The sequence below is a fragment of the Pleurodeles waltl genome, chromosome 9 (assembly GCF_031143425.1).
Source record: "Pleurodeles waltl isolate 20211129_DDA chromosome 9, aPleWal1.hap1.20221129, whole genome shotgun sequence".
Classification (NCBI taxonomy): domain Eukaryota; kingdom Metazoa; phylum Chordata; class Amphibia; order Caudata; family Salamandridae; genus Pleurodeles; species Pleurodeles waltl.
The window spans coordinates 1142523793-1142541010 of record NC_090448.1 but is presented as its reverse complement, the minus strand read 5'-3'; the positions used below and the strand labels follow the sequence as shown (position 1 = coordinate 1142541010).

General features: G+C 42.2%; 1 protein-coding gene across 1 annotated transcript in view; it reads right to left on the bottom strand.

Moving 5' to 3' along the window:
* The window catches only part of ZFYVE1 (zinc finger FYVE-type containing 1), a 129218-nt gene that overhangs the window by 102279 nt on the left and 9721 nt on the right, over positions 1 to 17218 (bottom strand). Inside the window, exons 2-3 of the mRNA XM_069208941.1 lie at positions 13847 to 14452; positions 3890 to 4394 (exon numbers count right to left, since the gene is read on the bottom strand). Of these exons, the coding sequence (XP_069065042.1) occupies positions 3890 to 4394; positions 13847 to 14338 (997 nt within the window). The 5' untranslated portion in view covers positions 14339 to 14452. The remainder of the gene's footprint in view (positions 1 to 3889; positions 4395 to 13846; positions 14453 to 17218) is intronic.

Below are 17218 nucleotides of genomic sequence, written 5' to 3'. Positions count from 1 at the left end.
ATGAAAAATGATAACAATATAAATAGGCCCAATTTATTTATTGTTAGAATCATATATTAAAGGCAATATGCCTTTAAGGGTGGATTGTTATTACTCTACTTTAAGTCTTGTAGAAATGTACTTTGTTACATGAAATCTCAGAGATTACTATAGACACTGATTTTGGTGTTGCCTCTTTTGATCAACCTTGGGATTGAAGATTTGCCCTGTGGCAATCTTGGTCGACCCTCTCAGGAGGGCCTGGCACATATAGGCCCTCATTCTGACCTTGGCGGGCGGCGGAGGCCGCCCGCCAAAGTCCCGCCGTCAGGTTACCGTTCCGCGGTCGAAAGACCGCGGCGGTAATTCTGACATTCCCGCTGGGCTGGCGGGCGGTCTCCTTCAGACCGCCAGCCAGCCCAGCGGGAAAGAGGCTTCCACGATGAAGCCGGCTCGGAATCGAGCCGGCGGAGTGGAAGCTGTGCGACGGGTGCAGTTGCACCCGTCGCGTATTTCACTGTCTGCGCAGCAGACAGTGAAATACATGTAGGGGCCCTCTTACGGGGGCCCCTGCAATGCCCATGCCAGTGGCATGGGCACTGCAGGGGCCCCCAGGGGCCCCGCGACCCCCCCTACCGCCATCCGGATCTCGGCGGTCCGACCGCCGGGATCTGGATGGCGGTAGGGGGGGTCAGAATCCCCGCGGCGGTGCAGCAAGCTGCGCCGCCGCGGAGGATTCAATGGGGCCGCGGTACACTGGCGGGACCCCGCCAGTGGTGCCGGTCCGACCGCGGCTTTACCGCCGCGGTCGGAATCCCCATTGGAGCACCGCCGGCTTGTCGGCGGTGCTCCCGCGGTCCTCCGCCCTGGCGGTCAAAGACCGCCAGGGTCAGAATGAGGGCCATAGTCTGCTAGCCCTTGCAATAAAAAAATAAAAAAATCTCTACCAACAAACATATACATAGGGCATGGATACTCAAAGTACGGCCCGTGGGCCTCATGCGGCCCCTCTGACCTTTACATGCGGCCCCTTGGGCAACAGGAGCACTGGGCAGCTGTTTGCTCAACTCCGCACTAACAATGAAAGTATTAAATACACACACAATCATTTATTTCAAACTTAATTGGTGTTAAAAAAAAGGAAGTAACTAGGGATTTAGTTAACATGCAGAACCTTTTTGCCTAAGTAAAAAAATATTTTATCAGTGCATTGAGATGTATTCCTTTAAAAGTGATAGTTTTCAAACATACATTTGGAAACATAAATTTTGAAACATTAATTATTTCCCTTACCCTGAGACCACCACTAATAGTAAGTTAAAGAGGCAAGTCACTTGGTATGTGCACTTTATGGGTGGCCTGGGTTCCTATCATACATTAACAACATTATAGTTTATTAAATCAAACATAGAAGCAGGTTTAGTGCAGCGCACACCATAAATCATCTATTTCGAGGTCATCTTAAATGTGATAATGCAAAAAAAGGATGGAAAGTGAGACTAAACAATTGCCTAGGATCACACAATTTGGAAAAGTGGGTAAGCCGGGATTCATTCCAGGTTTTCTGGTTTCCCATTGTTTATTTCAGCCACTACATGTACATCATTTGCTTCTCCTACACCTACCTTGCTATCAATCCCCCCCAGCCACCCCACGTGACCGCCACTGCCCTGGCATCAATGCAGCCCCCAGGCGCATCACAGACCAAACTTCTTGGCCCCTGGGAAAATGTTTGCGAGTACCCATGACATAGGGTATTTCGATCAGTCTTCCTTTTTTCTGTCATACTGCATGGGGCAATGTGTTAGCCTACTTCTGCCGTTTGCTCTACCGTCCTGTGAGTGATGCCATTTTGTATAATCACATGTGCACATCCGCCTAAAATGAGTGTGCTTCAGTGAATGGGCTGGCGGACCATAAAGTAATTTTTCCTTTTATAGTTCCCCCTTTCATTTCTTTCCTTCCCTGCCTCTATTCCTTTTGTTCCTTTGGAGTAGCCTGCAGCTCCAGACAGTCCAACTGAGCTTCTCTCTACTTTTTTCTTTAAATTTTTCTTGCATTTTCTTGTTGAGTTTCCCTTTCTTTTTTATTGTGGATGGATAAGTGTGTGTATTGTATTGTATTGTAATAGTATTTATATAGCGCTTACTACCCCTGACGAGGCGTCGAAGCGCTTTTCGGCGAGTAGCACGCTACTCTGGAACTTAACAAGAATTAGTGATGGATTAGTATCGGGAAATAGGAGTACATTTTTAGTATTATTAGGAGTTAATTTGAGCCGCGGATGTGAGAGTTTGTTAGTTAGATTGACTGCAGTAATGGAGGGGTGGAGGAGGAAAGAATCCTGAAGTGTTAATTGGGAGTATATGGTAATAGGATTTAGGCTTGGGATGAGTAAAGGGGGATGGAGGAGGGAATATGCAAAAATGAGTGAGTGTGTGGGTGAATGCATCCATGTATCAGGGCATGGATGAGTGAGGAGCATGTATGATGAATAAATGACTGGTCCAATATTCTCAGTGGCTGCATGCGACATTGGCATTGCCGATGTTTGCTTTATATTTTAGTGATCCTTGTCAGTTTGAACTCTATCTCCTGGGTACAGTAATTCAAAGCTGATTTTTGAATTAATAAAAATAATTTTCCTGTCATATGCAGGCAAAGTAAAAAGGGTCTCTATACCTGTTCTAAGTAAGGCTGGCACCTGCCTGCCAGAAAGCACCTATATAAATATATTAAAATTATATTCAATGCTTACATTTTTTGCCATATTTAATGCAAATACATGCCCACCGTGTTTAGGCAGCACATGTTTTCTTTTTATTTTCGGCATATGCTTGCAGTAGAAAATTAAAAAAAAAAAAAAAAAAACTTTCACAGATGCTTGCCAAGGCCAGATTACTGGTGTTGACAATACTTACCAGTAAAATGACTAGTGAGTTTCCACTGATCAAAGGGTATTGAAGATGCAATAAATGTTGTGTCGTTGCTGGCTGAAAATTCAGGAGACCAGAGTTACATTCCCAGTTCCTGACTTGTACGACCCTCTGTAAATTAATTTTTCCAACTGAGCTTCAGTTATTCTGCCAAAATAGGCAAACCTTCTCCTAGCCGTTATATAAGGGATACAGTACTACCTGCTGCACATTTTAAGGATATTGCAAGTCACAGAGCAGTTACAAAACCATATAGAAGAACAAAGCCAAAGGGCGAGGTCATTTATAAGGTTACAGAACTCAGAGGTCACTTCCAAAATCATTACCATGCACGTCGGGGGTACTCTATCCCATATAATACATGGTTACACCATCACCTTTCCCACAAACCACTTAAAACCTTTAATATGAAAGAGCGAGCATGTTTTCAAACATGAAGAATAAAAAAAGAAAAAAACTCTAGTGCAAAATTAAACACATCAAAAACCTGTTAGTTATTTGTTGCAAACATATATTAGGTACAGTTCAATACAAGCCAGTTTAAAAAAAAAAAAAAGCAGCACTAGCTCAAATGTGTATAAATATGCAGAAAGATCCTAGCTTTTCTCCAACTATTTATGGAGTGCTAAAAATAAACATGTTCTCTCTGCTTGCCATTGTAAACCAAAATACAGAGCAGAAGAAAGAAAAACAATGTTTGTTTTTGTTGCTTTAAACTGCTGCTTGACCTGACCTGTCTCATCTCGGCTTCTGATGCTGGCAGCAGGCATTGTGCCATCAGAACTCGACTATAATAACTTCTTATAGTCAAGTTCTGACGTCTTTTCTTTATAATCAGCGACGGAGTGTCTCCAAATTTGCTGATTATAAAGAAATTAGAGACAGGCATTTATACAGAATCCCATATATTATATTAAAATGAAAACTCTGTAGTGGTTACAGTTAACAGAGCTCCCTTACAATACCTCACTTACCAGTGCCGAGAAGTTTGGTGTGGATTGTTTCATGAAAAATTATAACTCCTGGACCAAGAGTGGAGAGGGGAACATCCAATCCACAGCGTGCCGTAGTCGCTTTCAACTCCTTTGTAAAATATTTCAGATAAGCTTCAGAAGCATCTCCAAGGAACTTAAAGAGGTCGTTGTGAAGTCTGTCTGCATGTGTTCGATAAATAACAAGGTCTGAAATGGCTAGAACCTTGAGCAGTAGGCGAGTCCTCTGGCTCAGGTTCACGGTGGCCCCTAGAAGTCCCTCAGTGTCAATCACCACCACCTTATGGATAGGATCGAAAGCTGCCCAGACACCCACCGTGCAGGACTCCTGGGCAGGAGACGTCTTGAAGACCTCGCGGCCATAGAAGAAGGTGTGATTGAGGGTGTGAGACTTGCCATCGCCTGTGTTACCAAAGATGGAGATGACTTTTAGATGCTCTTCTGGGTTGCAGTCCAATTTCTGGATAAAATCCTCTTCGTCTGACACCTTAAAATAAACAGACAAATTGATAAACTCCAATGCACACAAAACTGTTCAAGAAAAAGACAATACCAAATCGCCATTAAGGTAGAATTAAGAGTAGCTCCGTGGTGACCACAGACCCTAAATTCTAGGTTTTTTTCAGATAGGTTTTAAAAGGAGCGAGGCAAGCGAACCTGAACTGATGGAGGTGGATGAAAGTCTCTGACTAATACTGAACATGGACAGTTAGCAGTATTCACTCTAACAGTGGCCCGATTCTCAGACAGAGACAGACAGAGAGGGAAGAAGAGAGAGAGCAAGACAGACACACAGAGACAAAATGGTGGACACATCTCCACCCTTCAGAGGTCCTTTTATTGACGTATATTCAATTTTTTTTAAAGTTAGCTTTTAGGCAATGCGTATTGGTGAAGGCCAGCTGTTAAGCAATGCGTATTGGTGGAGGTCAGTGCTCCTCAAAAATAAAGTATCGCAGCAACCATAACAAACAAGCATTGGCAAAAGCCACTAGGTCTTTAGCCATGCTGCACAGTTTCCATGATGTTGGCATGGCTAAAATTGAGAAGGTAAAAATTTTTTTTTTTTAAAAGACAAGAAAAATATCAAACTTTTGGCCCTGCTTTTTGCAATGCAACGGGTCTCGCATTTCTCCGAGTTAGAACTATTAGCAGTTGTAAACTCCCAACCGGACTTTTCTTGTCTCATTAAATTAAAAAAAATGAAAAAAACGAGTGCGATCACACTGCTAAACAAGGGAGAACGCTCTCAGAAAAAAGAGAAAAAGTAGTCCTCAAACCGGACGGAAAACAGCAAGCCTTGTATGTTTTCAGTACTTGGTCGCTGCGCTCGAGGAGGGTTAACCACCGGACAAGGCATGAAGTATGCATGCCTTCCACTAATGAAAGCAAGCAGATTTTAAAAGGCAAGCCCACGAACCAATGAAAGATACTGATGTGACATGGACAGGGCTCCGAGCCCTATTCTAACTACTACAGCGTCTCGCAAGCGCATGCTACGCAGGCTCGACCCTAAAAAAATGCAGGTGTGGGGGGGAAGAGAAGTAAATCTAGGGTGAAAGCAACAGGCGGGGGTAACACTGAGGGTGGGAGGTGGCAGCACCACAAGGGGTGTAAGCAACACAGTGGTTGCGGGGTGGAAACAAAATGGGAAAGGCAGGTAGGGGAAGCAACACAGACAGCGTGGATGGGGGAAAAACAAGGAGGGACTGAATGCAAGGATCAAACGGTTGAAAGAACAAACTGGAAACCGGAAATGGTGGGGACAATAAAACAGGCAAGAAAGCAATATGGATGGAGTAGAGGAGAAGCACATTGGGGCGAGAGAAACACAGTGTGGCAAAGGGTGAGAAGCTTGCGTGACACAAATGGAAACACTCAAACTCTCCTGGAGGGCTTAAAAAAAAAAGAAAACAGTAGCAGTTCATAAGCAAGCAGTGAAAGGACACAAGTAATGTGTCCAGGCTCGATGGGAGGGACAAATGCACGAGTGGAAGGAAAGCCCACGTGACCTTGTGAATACGAAGCAAGCAAATGAGAGCGACAGTAAAGGCAACTAATGAAAAGCAACGAGCGGACTATAGGCACACTGTAAACAAAAATCTGTCTCGAATCAGACAGCGTATGTGCTGTCTTGTAAACTTCGGCCTAAGCAGAAGACATGCATTGACAGAGCTAAAAGGTTGGCAACATCAGATCTATTGGCTGTGCCAACACTAGGTAAGTATGCAGTTGAGCATGCTTCTCAGTTTAACAAACATTTATTTTGCAACATAATATCTAACACTTTGCCAAGCTCGCATGAATAGAAGACAGCATAAGGGTGGATCCAGGTGGCATTAGCAGGTTAGTTCACCACAATGATCCAAATAATAATTAACAGGTTTCCTGAATTGTTACCACAATTTCTTTGTCAAAGCCAAGGGTAGGCTCAGGTATTCAATGCACACTAATGACTTCCTGGGGCAACCTAAGACTAGTCCTGGTATTTTATCTAATGCAAATTTAGCTTGGGACAAGCTAATTAGCCAGAGATCTTAAAAATGTTTTTTGCATCTTGAGAATGGATTTGTAGGTTCGCTAGTAAACTGTGCCACAAGCCAATCAGAGAGCTGTCTATATCATACAAGACTATGGTGCAGGAGTATGGGGATATGCTGATTTGGGTGGTCTGCAGGTTGCTGAAAATACGTTTTTTTTACAGGCTACTTGCAATCTCAGAATCGACATGGAGCTAACTAATATGAATGTATTAAAGAATACCTTTTATGATATGGATCTGAATGTATATTTTGATTCTCCAGGCCATGTTAATACGCATAACAGGGAGATGATAAAAACAAAGGTTTCTTGCCAATAGGGAAAATGTTAGAATACATAAATCTCTTGATATAGTCTCACTTATAGGTTGTGTGTCTACCTCTACTACTCTAGGGATGGAACCATATTTAACTTGAACTAAGAATCCCGAGCACAGATTTTATCTCACACGATTAAGACTGAATATGGTCAATTTTCTTGAAGCATTTCCAATGACTGGTTCCTTGTTTAACTCATTGCCTTGTTGCCTCTGCAATGCTGTTCCTTTCCAATTTACAAAACACTTTACGCTTTTTTGCACACTATATCGCACTTTAAGATCCCGTTTTGTACGTCCTATTTTAATACAAAGGAATTTTACTACACATCTCGATGGTTTGCACTTTTTACAAAGAGACGTTCCTGATGTCTGTTTTTCTGTTTTAAATGTTATTACTTCCACTCTAAAATAAAGGAGAAGCTATCCTTCGGAAACGCTCTTAAACTAATTTTTATCAAATTGATTTGTTTGCATTCAGATGAAGTTCGTTTATTTTAATTTAATACACATATTTTACTGCATTACTGTTATGGGTCTTATTGCACATTGCTATTAACTTTACGAACGTGCATCGTGTTTTTAAATAATTGACATTCAACTGTTTTGCTGTTCCCATCATCTGCAAAGAATGTTTTTTTCTTTTTCTGTACGTTTTTGAATGCTGTGTTTTTTTTTTTAAACTGCCTCTTCGATCAACTAGACTGTAAAATCACTTCAGTTTTTTTTTTTTAGGAATCCAAGAATATTTGCAAAATTAAAATGATTCTGAAAACTTGGTTTATTAATTTGAGAATGTATTCTGGATTTTAATTGTTTGAAGTAATTTCTGCTGTGCTTTCATGGTCAGTAATGACCGAATAAACATTATTTGAATTGACTAGTCGTGTTCTCTTGCCTAGTGCAAAGTCTCACATTTAAACATGTTCTACTCTTGCAGCATGCACTGCAACTCCACTTAAAGGGCATGGTAAAAAAAAAATACTAATGATAACTGAGCCCAGGTTATGTCAAGTGGAGTATTATACTTCCACCCACTGCATCCACATCCTAAAAGTCCATCTTAAAGGCTCCTGGTCTTCTATGTTGGGCGATGACAGCAGGCTTGCATACAAGGAAATCAGATAGCCCACCTCCTGCTCAGCGTCAGTCACGCTATTAAAGAGATTAGAAAGGTTTGCCATTGAAAACACATTCACCAGTGACTAATCACAAATGCAGCTTCAATGAAAGACGTCAGGAGTCCTTCTGTGTCAGCGAATGAGCCCAGAGGCAGAAACCAGTGTTTCAGGTTTCACAAAACACTGCTTTCAGGAAGCACCCAGAAACATCATTCTCATGCTGATTTCAGCTAAATGGTGGACAGTTCATTTAAAAAAGGAAACATTAGTGATGTTTATATCTGTGCCTTAAGAACGGTTTAGGACACAACTGGAATGCCATGGACTATGTACCGAGCTAATGTTACAAATGTTATTGCAACTAATTAATACTCATTATTTGAAACAGACAAATGCTCAACATAATCATACTCCATTTATAGACCCAGGAAAGATGAATTACTCCAATACTCTCTGGCCACACCGTAAAATATTGAGCTCATTTTCCAACTAAATAACTCAACATGAATGACAAACCCAGCTATGTTCTTATTTCCACTGAGTTATCTGTGGTCTCTATTGTTTGTTTTAAAACAGCTATAAAGGGGAAGATGCACATTACAATGACCTCCTTCCCAAACAAAGGCTATTCATGGCCATATTAAAATGCAGGATAAGAGCAGGGTAAGGATTCTTGGCCCTGCCCATTTCCTCAAATCACTTTATTGGCGGAATATTCTGCTATTTACCATTTAGGAAGGGTCTGCAGTACAAAATAGTGTTTGTTTCATCCAAAAGGGGTTGAACAGGGATCCCTAAAAACTATCTAATCTTTGTTCAGAAGATTTCCTTTTCGAGTGCCACTTCTGGCATGTTTGTTGAGTACCTGAATGTGGTCTGAGAGCCTTCAATGGATGACAGAGAACTTCGATAACTAGAACTGTGCTGTAATTCAATACACAGAAGTGGGACAGAACACATAAGCCTTCAAGGCAAAAGGCAAGTGGTGCCTTTTGGGACAGAAGCAGGGGTAAAATATTTCATAGAATACCACAGAGGGAGGAGCAAGACAGTGAGGAGAGGGGGGTGGCGAACAGATGAAAGGAGAAGGAAAAAGAGGGCTGAAGGAAAAGAAGCAGCTGAAGTACTCAACATCAAGGACTATCAAAGCATCATCTGTTGAACAAACTAAACATTTACTGCAAAGCCATGCTGGAGTGAATCTGGGCCTGAAGGTCCGTTCATCTTCCAGTCTTTACCGCCTTCTGTGTTCTCAATTGCTCTAGCCCTTCTTTTGATGCAAACTCAACCAGTTTGTTGCGTACATTACAGCCTAGCCACTAGTCTCTCAGGTCTTAACAATGTGGCAATCTGACTTCCAGAAGCCAAAAGCTTCTTGTGATCAACACATTCACCCACTTATGCTTTGGCTCCCTCGCTCTTTGTCCCCAAAACGTTACTTTGGCAACCTGGCCTCTCAGGATGCTGCAGTAGGAACGAATCCTCCAAGGGAAGAGAGAACAGAGAAGGTGACTAATCCCCACATAGATTCCTCAGGAAACCAATGCAGGTCCTATCTTACAACAACACAAAACTACCAATAATAATAATAAAATACAACAACTGATTGATTATATAGCACTCCATCACTTAATTCTCAAAGCATCAGAGCTTTGAGGTGGGAGGAGAAAGCATTTGTTTTACATAAAATGACCCTACGCAGGAAGAAAGTGAGGAAGCAGTAAATTGAGTGAAAAGAATTATCTCCTAAAGAGAACTAACAGCAAGGAAAGTGAGCCATGCATAAACCACCGGTCTGCCTTTAAGATGCGTATTCATTACTGCATTACAAGCACCGCCCACCTACCCAGCGGTGTCAATAGACAATCAAAAGAATCCTTGGAGCACATAACTTAGTAGCAAAAACATGACCAACGCGTTGTTCTCCTGAAAAACAACATTTTTTATTAAAATACCTCAACGTAGACAGGTCAGATGTTAATTGTAACTTTTCACTTCTGCTTTTAAAGTATGCTCCCGTTGATATTTTATCTTTAGTTTGACCTCACTCAGGTTGTGTCACCTAACGTTTTTGATCACTTTTATGTTTACATTTTGTTAAGTAATGCATACAACCATGCAATAACTTCGGGGCACTATGGGTAAGGACACAGCTGTTAAAACAAAATCAACATTTGAGAGTAGAGGGTGGTCAAACAGCAAGAAAACGTGGTGGCGTCTCTTGTATGAGCTTTCACTCAACCACCTAAGTGTGATATTGAAGCCTTACATGGTTCAACACTATCATCTGTGGCATGGAATAATGAAAGCAGCAGCCAGTTCTAGGTGTCCTAGGTTTCAAAGTACATTTTAAAATGAATACGCCAGTCTGCATTCTCTTAAAATGTGGTCATGCTTTAGCTATTGCACCAGAGTTGCAATATTGCAACAAAATCTTTACAAGACGACAGCCAATACAATTGCATTAGTTACAAACTACAAGGAAGAAAAAAAAGATGTGTCATACTCTGAATAAGGGAAAAAGCTTGGTCCAACAGGTCTTTGGTGGGGTCAACAGGCTTCTGTCTACTGCGGGACACTTTTCCTCAACTCAACATTCCATTTCTTTAGAGGCGACAAATGACCGGTTGTCACTGATTATTTGTGGGCTCACTTCCTGCACAACCTTCTGGCTGTCCACCATCAAAGCCTCTTACCCCTCAGCCAGATCTCAACAATCTAAATAACAAAAGTAGATTTGAAGCTTTCAACATAAACAACTCTGGTTGGACAAATAGGATCGCATTAGAAAAATAACAGCTCCAGTTATTAAATTCCATTGCAAAACCTTGTGTTTTGTTCACAGGATAGTCTATCTGCTGTCACTGTTTCCTGTCCTGCAAATTTCAACTCTACCAGACTTCACAAAGCAGTGCCAAAGTACCTTGAAAGTTACATATTTAACAGGTTACCCGAAATAAAACCTCACAGGTTTTTCTTCTTGGAACAATAACTATGTTGCTGGGATATTGAAATCATGATTGGGATAACTTACAGGATAACCATAGGAAGTCAATGAATGGATGACCTAACCAGACCGTACAACCAAGTAACTACCATCAGGAACATTTGTCATCTGGTGTTCGTCTCATATCTGGACTCCCAGGCCAGGAACACACTTTGCCCATATGGAGGGGGCAATACCAGGTCAGCCCACAGTTTCCCAGTATTTCAACTGTCCATCAGGAATATCGTTTTCCTGTTGCCTTCACAGGAGTCCCTGCCATAAGGACTCTTCATGTGTTGCCTAGCAGCCTGCTTTGTGCTCCCTACTGAGATATATCCTCAGTCTTGAGTTTCCCCTTAGAATAACATTTCAGCCTTTGCTCCATTTATTCAGAGCCAGGTGGCATTCATTCAGGTGTCAAACTCTACCAACCACATCTATAAATTATCATATTATCATACTGAGTAGCCTAACCAATTATTCCAATAAGAAGCTGTGTGTCATCGGATTAGGGTTGATATCACACATCCCAATCAAAGCAAAAGGGGGTTTGATATCTGCAGAAGAAAGCAACACTGAAACCAATGATGCCTGTGTCACCAAAGACTAACTTACTGGGAGATTATAGATAAACTCTCTATTTCCCAATACATTTCCACACTGAAAGGAACAAGTAAAACCATGAAAGTTTAAGTTCTTGGCCCACGGTGCCGGTCAGTCAAAAAAGGATGGATACACTGATCAACGGCATCAAATGCCACTGGCACATCCAAGAGCACAAGGAGAGCCGGATTCCCCTGGTCAGCAATTAACCTGATGGCGTCATTAACATCTAAATCTGCAACTTAAGTTCTGTGACCAGTCTGGCACCCTGTCTTATATCCAAAAGCACAGGCCCTTCCAATGGAGTTGGTGTGCTACTACCTTTTCTAATACTTTGATTAGTTTGGGAAAGCTCTGCAAAGCATCGAAAACCCAATGGTACTTTAGGGTCTGATATTTTTTAGAGCAATATGACAACGATGGCATTCTTGAAGATCCTGGAAGCTTACTTTTCTTGAACTACTAGTTCACTACATTTCTATGAATGTGGCCAAATAGAGAAATGCTTCCTCCACTTACAGCACCTTGGAGTGAATGAGTAGGCTTCAGTATTGGTTACAAGCCTATGAATTCCCCAATATTAGTGTTTGGAAATTAAATCTCGGAACACACCTTCTCTCTTCCCCAGATTATCATACTGTTAATTCCCAACTCTACTCCAATTCTGTATGTTGCCTAGTAACAAGTTGGGCTAAGACATCTGAGAGGGTGTTGGGTTTTGAAGTCCCACAAATGCATCCCCTTATCTTAGTCACTGTACTGGCAAAACATCAATGTTGTCACTTCCTGTGAACAGAGATACTTATTGTTCTCCCTAGGTATGGACGTTAATTCTGCGACAGTGTACGACTCCTATCATTCAATGACTCAATACATGATCCAAGGGAGTTTGTTTTTGCCTCCTTGCCATAAAATATTACCTACTGAGGTCATTTGTTAAACTACGGGTAGGAAAACTTTAAATAATGTTTTTCAGTTCTAACATGACCTTTCACATGTTTTAAGAGGACTTTTCATGTTATAAAGCTAAAGGGCATTCTTGAAGAGAGCCAGTCTACAACCCCTAAACTAACACTGGGAGACGGCTAATCCAGCAGAATGCTTCTCTACCATTTGAAAAATGGAGGCCTAGCTCTAAACACAAAGCTAAACACAGAAAGAAACAGAATGATATTATGTGCAGCCCTCAATTTCAAAGTCAACACTCACCCCAAGTCATAGATCTGGGTTTAATCCATTGTAATTTTGCTCACCACGTCACCCCAGTTTGGACCCAGCCATATGCAAGGTCCTTCCTGGACCGGAATCAAGTATCCTGGGACTGGGATTCTGTGATGTTGCACTGTGCGCCCTAAGTGGCTAGGGTGTGCCCAGACGTGGATTCCTTGCTTGCTGCACAAGTGGATTCAAGCTAGCCTGGCTGCTGAGGGGTGATACTCTGAAACCGGTCCCAGGATGTTTGTTTCCGGTCCAGGGAGGACCTGGCTTGGCAGTTCGGGCCGGACTGTTCCCATGAGGACCAGGGACATGACTGATTTGCATATAGCTAGGTCCAAACTGGGGCGACGTGGCGAGCAAAATAATGATGCATTAAATGCAGATCTGTGACTGGGGGGTGAGAGATTGATAAGTTTCAACACTCCGTCTATCATTTTATTTTGTGATGTTGCCCTCAATTTCAAAGGCAGAGCTGGCAGTAGGTTAAATGTAATAAGGCTTTTGACAACAATTTAGATCAGACATGGGTTTTGTGGATGACCTCTGTGGAACCTTAAAATACCGTTATTTCTTTTAACACCGAGTATTTCTTTGGGGGAGAACCACAGAAGAACCTTCCAAGGTACATCTCCTCAATACACCTTCATATCAGGAGCAACATCTCCAGGCCATTTGAGACCACCCCAATCAGCATGCCTTCAGAAAGACACTAAAATCTCTCCTTTTCCCCACAGCACTCCAATGCTTAATCCTATCAGTTATTAAGCAGTATGGCCTTCTCTTGCATGACTTGGGGCCTGGTTTAGATATTGGTGGAGGGGTAATCTGTCACAACGGTGACCAATATCCCGTCCACAGAAATCTAAATCCCATATGATTTAATGGAATTTAGATTTCGACAGACGGGATATCCATCACCGTTGTGATGAAGTAAGCCACCATCCCCGCCAATATCTATATCAGGCCCTCAGTTTGTTCATCCATTCATTCATGTGTGAAATCAAGTTTAGAGTGAATGGAAACAGGTCGATGAGGAGACTCTTGAATGGGCACTACAGAATTCTTAATTAATTTATTAAAGTTTAAAAGGTTAGGTGATGTTAGAGTGGATATCAAAGTGTACTTGAATTCAGTACAAACCGGTATATGCTCACCTGGATAGTTTCAGTTTCATCCACCAACAGGAAGCTCACAACGTTTTCAATCATTTTCTTCTTCTTGGTTTCGTCGTCCATCCCTTCACTCTCTTGCTGTTCACGGGCCTTGTTAACATGATACACAGTGATGGGATGCTTGCGTCTGTTGCCGCCAGAATGGGCTCTCTTTTGGCACTCAACACACATGTTGATCTTGCACGACTGGCACCGAATAGCTGCCCGCTGCCGGGTGCCAGTCGGCGAGACGTTGCCACTGCTGTTCTTACAAGAGTCACAGTATGGCACATGGCCGGGCTTGATACGGATCCGTTCATGGTTTCGCAGCCTCTCCTGCCTGTGAAGTTCCTGCTCACATTGCTGGCACTGGAGGCTGCCACACTCATCACACTCAAACATGGCCTCATCGCTGCCACCACAAGCATAACTTTCCTGGCACATGAGAGAAGTACTTGCACCCTTGTCCGCTGCTGGTGGGTTCTGGGCACTCATTCTTCCTCTTAACAAGAAAGGATTCTGATGTTCCTTGTATTTGTAAGAATTGCAGATGTTCGAAGTCCTGGGGTGTGTCTTTCAAGGATAGGCCAGAAGTGAACTTTTTGTTCCCTGTTTAAGAAAAACAATAGTGTAAAAACAATTGATATCTAACAGCGTGTTTCAAATTTGGTGAAATGTGGGTGTCAAAATGATCACAAATAACAGAACATGGTATTTAGTTCTTTAAATGAATAGAGTAAACCAGTAAATTTTCTAAAATTAAAATAAAACTCTTTACGGCTATGAAAATGTACAGTTGTCCCCTAATGACTTAGAAATATGTCTTTAGGCAGGCAAAAAGCTGTCAAACGTTCTTGTTAAAGTAAACTTTAAAAAAATAAAACAGCTACAACACAATAACCCCAAGGATATTTTTCCAGTTTTAAAAGGTACACAGGTTAACATTAAATAGCAAATTGATTCAGTTTCTAAATGTCATACATCTATTTTGTAATAAATGGCTGTGCTTCAGTCAGACGATTTCCATTCCCAAGGAAACCAACCCAATAAATAATGTTTGATGAAAAAAAACACACTATGCCTACGGCCTGGACATTCCTGATGAAAATATCCTAATGGAATCGCTTCTAAAAAAGGGTACTTTTACATTACGAAATTTAGGCCCTCATTTTGACATCGGCGGTAAAAGCAGCCTACCGCCGCGGCGACGGCTGCCAAAAGACCGTCGCTGCGGCTACAAGTCGTCCGTCGTATCATGACCACAGCTGGATTTCCGCCACAAGAAGGCTGGAAATCCAGCTGTGGCCATGCCAGCGGGTGGCGGTAAGGTGGCGCTAATGCCACAAACAGTACCACACCAGTAGACCGCCGCCAGCCGTATTATGACCAATAATACAGGCTGGCGGGCGCTGCTTGTGGCAGCAGCCCCCCAGCCCGGCTCCTGCCAGAGGACCCCCTGAACACAGGTAAGTCGGGTCTCCAACAGGGTAGACGGGAGGGAGGTTTGTGTGTGTGGGGGGTGTGTGAATGTTTGTGTGTGCGTGGATGCGGGTGTGTGTTGCGTGTTGGATGCATGTGTGCATATATAGAGGTGTGAGTGTGTTTATGTTGTGTGATGTGAATGCATGTCTGCGTGTATGTTTGGAAGTTTGTGCGGATGTCTGTGTGAATGGATGTATGCATGCATGGAAGCATGTGGGAATGGGTATGCATATGCGTGTGTGTGTGCATGTGTGAAGGGGGGCATGAATGTATGGGTGGTGGGGGGGCTTTGGAGAGGTTGGGGGGTGGGGTGTACCTGGAGAGGAAGGGTGGGGGAGCCCCTATCACTGACAGGGAAGGAATTCCCTGTCACTGATATGGCCTACCGCCATGGTTTTCATGGCGTTACGGACGGCACGGAAACCATGGCAGTAGGCAGGGTCATAATCCCGCAGGCGGAATAGTGACTGCCGCCAGGCTGGAGATGGATATCGCCAGCCCGGCAGCTGTTACCAACATGGCGGTCGGAGTGGTACATTGGTGGGTTGGCTTCAGCCAACCCGCCAATGTCATAATATGGTGGTATGTACCACCAGCCTGTTGGTGGTGCTTACCGCCATAATAACGCCGACCGCTGGGGTCGTAATGACCCCCTTAGTCCTTCCCTTGTTTTACAGGATATACCCTGAATAACCACTATCCTCTCACTTCCATGTACAGATCACCATTCTATCCCCAAACTCATTACTTTACCTTCGGTCTCCTTCTTCCAATTCTAGGGCTACCCACAACCCTGACATGTTGCCTGTTCCTAGCTGCAGGCTCTACTCATTCCTACGTAGTTCTCCAGTCACCAAAGAAATGGAAATATACTCCTACAACATGGTTTCTTTCTTCTTGTGTAAAGATCACGATCCTTTTCCTTTTAACTAATACAACACTCTTTTTTGGATATCTTAAAATCTTCTCAAAGTTTTTTTTATTTTCTTGTTAACACAAAACTATTTCTTCAATTCATGATTCAAATCCATAATCATCAGCTTTTATCATGATATTGCATTTTCCGGATAGTGGTAATTCATTAAAAAGTCTTTATTCAGCATTGTTTTATCAGGTAAGCTTGTTTTTCACAGGATAGGCACCAATAATTTTATAACTCCTTATGGGGCATTAGATATTTCCCATCAGCGACATGTAGGCGAATCCTGAGATGTTCGTTTGCAGAAAGTCATTTGAAAATTTTAGATCAAGGTAACAGCTATTTGCATTGCCAGAAATTACTGGGTGCTAACAGAAAAAATGCTTCTCTATAGTTGATCGGATCAAGACATTAGTCACCATTAACCATATTAATCTCTAATACAAAAATGAAAGAATTATTCCTTAAAACGTGTGACATTAACAGTCTAATAATATGTCCGTATGTGTAGCGGTTTTGAGGTGCTTTATGAAATCTACAGTGTTTGCTAAGTACAATTAGTTAATTCATATTTGTTAATATTCTATGCCAATTTAGCATAGTGTCTTAAAAACAACGAGATAAGGCAATGATCTTTTAACTTTTTTTATTCAGGGGCCACACCTTCCCCTTGCAAAATAATGTGGTGTGGCCCCTTTAAATGACATTTTCTAACAATTGTTACTTAAAATGTTAGATGCTGTGATCAAAGAAAATCATTTTAGCGGTACTTAAGGGCATTTTTTTCAAGAAACACAGAAAAGGCTGATATTAAGCAGAGGCATTTTATTTAGCACAAAAAAAATTGCAGTGTAAGACATTACAAGCGTGCCCAGTATTTCAAGCAAGGTCAGAAGCCAGGGAGAGAAGAGAGGGTAAGCATCTTTAAACAAAAATCAGTAATCTATGTTCTTTGTTGAGTTTTTTTCCAAACA